Source organism: Bidens hawaiensis, unplaced genomic scaffold (assembly GCF_021521415.1).
Source record: "Bidens hawaiensis isolate Kalapana, Puna unplaced genomic scaffold, B.hawaiensis_p1.1 tig00014709_1, whole genome shotgun sequence".
Classification (NCBI taxonomy): domain Eukaryota; kingdom Viridiplantae; phylum Streptophyta; class Magnoliopsida; order Asterales; family Asteraceae; genus Bidens; species Bidens hawaiensis.
The window spans coordinates 465,488-471,487 of NW_027492286.1; the positions used below are offsets into that span (position 1 = coordinate 465,488).

Sequence of the window (6,000 nt, forward strand, 5' to 3'; positions counted from 1 at the left end):
AGACCTAAATTAACATTTTTGTGAATTGGTTGACCAAATAATAATAGTTTTGAAAAGTCTAAAAATAAATAATTACGCATGCGTCTGGAGCCAAGAAAAAAAAAATGGTGTAAGAAGATTTTAAAACTCATTTTAGTGAATATGTTGACAAAGTCATCACACATTAGTATGCACTCCAGCTTCAACTTATAATACTCAGGCTAATTACTTATCATGAATGACATATTGTTAACAATAGTTAAATTTGAAAATTAAAAAAACACATTGTTACACAGTTAATTATTCATCAACATACATGTACATACGCCGAGTTGTTTATTCACAGAAACAAGATTACCATAGAACTATGGTCTGAACTGGTATGATTAATCACACGGCTGAAGACGAAGACGTACACTCTGGTAACCACTGATTAAAGAATGTATGACGGTCAATATCAGCATTAGTTAAGGCTCCAAGGGGTGTGACAGTTATCTGAAATAAACACACAACCATCAAATATATAAACAGATGATCTTGCATAATAATATTTAGAAAGTAGGAAACGCGTGTGCACGCACATATCCTTCCTGAAGGAAACTGAAGTCGGTTCCATCATTGTACACATCGACTCCATTGAACTGAAAGGAAGTGTAATGACATAATCCATTAATAATCTTATAATCCGGTTTTGTGAAGAAAATCAAGCGAAATGTTTGAAATACTAAAAAACCACACACCTCCATCTTGAACAAAAGAGGTTCTTGTGAAACAGCTTTATCATCGGACGAAACTTGCTTCCAACTAGCTTTCAACATACCGTTTCCTTGTTTAGTCACTTTAAACCCCTAATAACACAACACAATAAACATAAATGTTAAATACTCCAAAGTTTTACGATGACAAAATTGGACTTAATTTGGTTGTTCACATGTGAAACGGGCTGGTTAACTGTTGACGATCAAGGGGCTGCTAATGTGGGCTGCTTATGGTGGTGCCTTTGGTGTTTCTTTTTGAATCAGTCAGAATAGTACTAAGGGCAAATATGTCTTTTAGTTAGTTTGGTTATTTCGGTTTTTTTTTAGTATCCTATATTCCTATTTGAATGGTTTAAAGGTTTCTTGTCTTTTAGGTTCGAGCCTTATTTAACGGGTCAATGTTAAGGTTTTATTTAAGTTTAGTTTCCGGTTTATAATAAAACGCAGACTTATTGATCACATCTGCGTTTTTCGTCTTTTCTTTCGGTTTCATTGTTGCTGCAGCACTTGATCTGACCCAAGGCCATAAAAAAAATTTCAATTTTATCTAAATATTAATTTAGGCTAGCCGACTATGGTTCCGAATTGGAACTAAATAGTGATAAAATTTGTTAAACTTATTCTGTAAATAAATGGATTGTCTGTCAAAGGGTTCAAAACATTAGCTTTGCCTAGAATACATGCAACATGCAACTCACCTTATGATTCAGAACATCTGTGGGTAAATCCACATTCAGAAAACATTTCTTAGGATATGTTTTATTCTTGATCCCAACAAAAATGGCATTAATCATCGGTAAGCAAGCCTCGGCAGCCAGTGTAAAGTCAGTGATATTGCTTGTACCCTCAACCCTGTCAATAACCAAGTCAACAAAGAAGACCACACTTTCTTTCATATGTTAAATACTTAAATATATATAACTTCTAAGCATAATATTACACACCAATCATAAGATATTGAAACCGATGGTACGCCATGGATAAAGGCCTGTCGAGCACCAGCCACCGTCCCTGAGAAGACACTGCATTTGATCAACCTTCAGTTAGAAAAGTGATGAAATCATAAAGTAAGAATAATATTTGCAAATTGCAAAGTGGTACTAACATGAGAAGACCACAGTTGGTGCCCGTATTTATGCCACTTAATACCTGTAGCTGAAACAAGTGAGTAACTTCGATATGTAACTTGACGTTTAAGCAACTACGGAAGGTTAATAGTCTACCAAATCAGGGACTGAAGGAAATAATGTCTTGGAGACTCCCAATGATGTACAGTCAGCTGGAGTTCCTGTGTTATTAATATACAAATAATCATTAAAATGAATATATAACTCACCCTGTGGTAGCTATGACAGTATTAATAGCATATCATGCATAAATATGAAACAAACCAGAAATAGCAAAGGCTGTTGCTCCACTTATTTCAGTTGGCTTTTCAGAGATGGTACCGCGCACCGATGCAGAATGACTTGCAGCTGACTTCTCACTAAAAATACACAAGATTAAACTATAATTAACGAGAGGAGTTCGAGCTGACACGTTTATTAATAAAATTCTATGCATCTATAACTAGCTGTTTAAAAAAAAAATACTTTTATCATATTTAAATGTATAGCAATTATTATTTGATAAATATATATCTAATATATAAATAAAAACTATATAAATAATCCGGTTTTTAGCATACAAATACTTATTTTGTGTGTTTGTGTCCCAGGGCCGGTCCAAAGGGAAGTCGAGGAGGGTGACCGACCCAGACCCAGTCCTCCAGCGAGGCCCATAATTGTTAGAAAGTATATATTAGGGCTGTCCAAACCGCTCGTCGCTCGAACTCGCTCGCTGATCGCTTGGAAATTGCTCGGAAAATGCTCACTCGTTTTTTCGCTTGATTGTAAACGAGCCGCTCTGCTCGCAAAGGTCTGCTGGGTTCGGTTCGGCTCGAATATATTTAATTTATTTTATATATAAATACATAGATAAAACACATAAATATAAACTTACAATTTTTTTAACCCCTTCAAAATTTTCCTATTCCGTCATTTTTATAGTTTTATATGTTCCCTTCAAGTTTTTAGAATACTAGAAGTTTGTTTACATGATCATTTTATCTCACTTCAAACTTACGTTTAATACAAATTTACAATCTATTACACGTTTGATTAAAAACTACTAATTTATTTATTAAATATATAATTTACAGCATTTAAACTTGTTTCTTATTGAAAATTTTAAGGTGAAAAAGAAATAAATAATGCTCGGCATCGCTCGATGTTCGATCGAAAAATGCTCGATTCGATTTTGGCTCGTTTTGGTTTTCGCTCGGTTCGAATTTCAGCCGTTCGGTTCGGTTGTAAACGAGCCAAGCAACGAGCAAGCCTTCGCTCCGTCCGGCTCGGCTCATATATTTATTTTGTAGACAATTTTGTTTTAAAACAAAAACCTACAAAATAATTCCTTGGTGCAATGGTCATAGTTTCCCATGAGTAGTAGTGTTCGTTTTATTATAGAAAAAAAAACTTTCATTTTTTTATATATATTGGGCAAAGTAACTTTATTATTATTATTATTATTATTATTATTATTATTTTATTACTATTTTTTGCTTTGTTTTGGACGGTATATTGTGCTTCAAAAATACAAACCAATTGATAAAATTGTCAAATTATTTATAACATAACTAAAAACATGATTTTTGGGGCTTTTTCTACTCACCTGGAGCCCCGAAATATTAAAAAAGGTTTTTGGAGACGATACTGTTGTGTCCAAGTGGCTTATTAACATAAAAATCCAGACTATTAATCCTTTTATTCACCAACTAAAGTTAACTGAATTGGCACCAGCAGTTGCTAGACATTATATATAGATGGTTTCAGTTAGACCATATATATGCTTCTTCATATAAATATAATGCATTAATACAATTAACAATATGGAAAATTATGAATATCTTAAGCATATAATATAAGTAATGATAAAGTCTGGTACGAATCAGGTGCAGAGACCCAAACACGAGACAAGAGTTCGAACTAGAGCTTCGAGTCCAGTCCCGGAGCATGTATTCCATCATCATTTGTGACCATGATCGTTGGCCAGTCAACATGTTCCATGAGTCAAAACACGATCAGAGGAGAACAGAAATCTACACTTGTTCTTTATGATGTGGAGTCAAGGTTGGTGTGTGTTCTACACTTCTAGTGCCCAGACTCGTGATCGGTTCACATTTCTTAACAGTATACAAACAAGATAAAACAAAAGAACACAATACCAAATATATAATAATATTATTACTCCATTATTATTATTATTATTAGGGGGTGTTTGGGATTGCTTATTTTTCATCAACTTATAACTTATAAATTTTTTGAAAAGTAATAAGGTGTTTGGGATTACTTATATTGTGAGAGTAAAAGTTCAATAAGTTACACTTTTGTAACTTATTACTTAATGAAAAGTTATAAGAAAGTAAAATAAGGCAAAATAAGGAATCCCCCTTAATATCATGTGTAGTCTAAATCATATGAGCGTTTCGCGTCACATGACGTACGGTTAGAATTTCAAAGTTTTGTAAAAACCTGGTGTGGTCAAAGGTTTCCTTCAAAGCAATCTTTATCATTTTTTTCTTTTTGCTTTTATAATTTTTTAATAAAATTAAACAAATAATATTTCACTAAATAAAAAGAATATATATATATAGGTATTAGGGGATTGTTCAAGAGAGAAGTCGTTTTATTACGAGAAGTGTGAGAAATGAATCTAGGCCATTAATTTGTCTAATCAATGGTCTATAACAACGACTAGATATCTTCTGCTGAAATTAAATGAAAATTAAATTTTACATTCAAGCATCTTCATGAATTTCTATTTATTCTTAATATTATTTACTTCAAACATACAAAATTAAAGATAAAGAATAATCTCGTTCTTTGAGTAGTTTGATTTCAAAATTCAAATTATTGAAAAATTCAGCAGATTATTGAAAAAAGTTTTAAATTGATTTTAGATAATTTTATTTTCTCCGGATGCACTCACGGAATTTCCAAAATATATGGATTTTTTAGTTTTATGAAATTTCTAACCTACACATATGTACTTTCAACCTACACTGTGTATGTCTATGTGTGAATTGTGTAGGAAACATTTTACCTTGTGTCCATTTTTTCAGTTCAGTAATAAAAATGTTCTACCTTGTTGGAAAGAATTAATTTTAATGCTTATGTAGTTTGAGTGAATGTAAAAATTATTAAAGTTAATGACCCTACACAAATTTTAATAAAGCCAATAATCCTACACAAATGTGTAAGCCGATTGTGTAGGGATTAAACATAAATATACTTTGGCAATTATAATTTATCTTATATATGATATATCATTATATTATTTATGACATCATGTGTATGTAGATTGTTTACTTTGTTGTGTAGGTAGTAAATATGAAACTACGTACGAATGATTTATAACTTTTAATGTGTAGGGAAGCTTATTTGTTGTGTAGGATGTCATGTTAATAATCAAGATCGTTGATTAGTTTGTTGAACATGTAGGATATCATGTTAAAGTGTATGAATAATGTCATACTTTGTTGTAAAGGACATATACAGAGACATTTTGGAGGAAAATAAATTGGAATTGTGGTTTAGGAGAGAAGTATTGCTTGTTTTTACCTATTAAAAATACTAGTTAAGCATATATTTGTCTTTTTGTTACATTTAATCGTTTCTACATTTTACAAATTTAATTATCATATATATTTGATGAATTTGTTGTTGGATGAAGATATAATGATGAATAATTAATTATAAATAAAAAATAAAAAAAAGTTAAAGTTTAACGTGAATAGTAGAATCGGACAAAAAATAATTCTTATGTTTCTTAAATTAAATAAACACATAATTAAATTAATAATTTTTAATAAAGTGAAGCTTTCATTACCAAATTAAGATAGTTCGAATTTTTACCACTATGCCCTTGGATTTATTTAAATGAGAAAAATAATAGAAAAAATTTGATTGGTTAAAATGATTTCTTGCACTTCTTACAATAACATGACTTCTCACATGAACTTAAACCTATATATATTAAAATAACTTATTCAAGATATATTAAAACTTCAATATGATCTACATCACTACATAAAGGAGTAACTGGAAATGATACAAAATAAGATTCTTTTTTGACGTTTGTTTGGCGTCAATGAAGAGACACTAGTTCAACTTATATAGGTTAAGCTAATATCTTGAATTGGGGGTAGAGATTAGATCTTATC

General features: G+C 31.1%; 1 protein-coding gene across 1 annotated transcript; it reads right to left on the bottom strand.

The window, feature by feature from the left end:
• Positions 1-244: 244 nt before the first annotated feature.
• Positions 245-2,300, bottom strand: LOC143547299 (uncharacterized). Its single transcript, XM_077038757.1, has 8 exons — positions 2,129-2,300; positions 1,961-2,025; positions 1,843-1,886; positions 1,682-1,759; positions 1,436-1,589; positions 720-827; positions 561-620; positions 245-474 (listed from the first exon to the last, which is right to left on the bottom strand). Exons 1-8 carry the CDS (start codon positions 2,298-2,300, stop codon positions 370-372), a joined length of 786 nt encoding a protein of 261 aa, XP_076894872.1. The 3' UTR covers positions 245-369.
• Positions 2,301-6,000: the final 3,700 nt, after the last annotated feature.

Excerpts from the sequence above, each read along its gene's own strand:
- LOC143547299 (XM_077038757.1), bottom strand. The coding sequence starts at position 2,300 with ATGCATAGAATTTTATTAATAAACGTGTCAGCTCGAACTCCTCTCGTT. Across the intron at positions 1,760-1,842 it reads ACCAACTGTGGTCTTCTCAT|TGTCTTCTCAGGGACGGTGG; the intron begins GTTAGTACCACT and ends GATCAAATGCAG. Across the intron at positions 621-719 it reads CTCTTTTGTTCAAGATGGAG|TTCAATGGAGTCGATGTGTA; the intron begins GTGTGTGGTTTT and ends ACTTCCTTTCAG.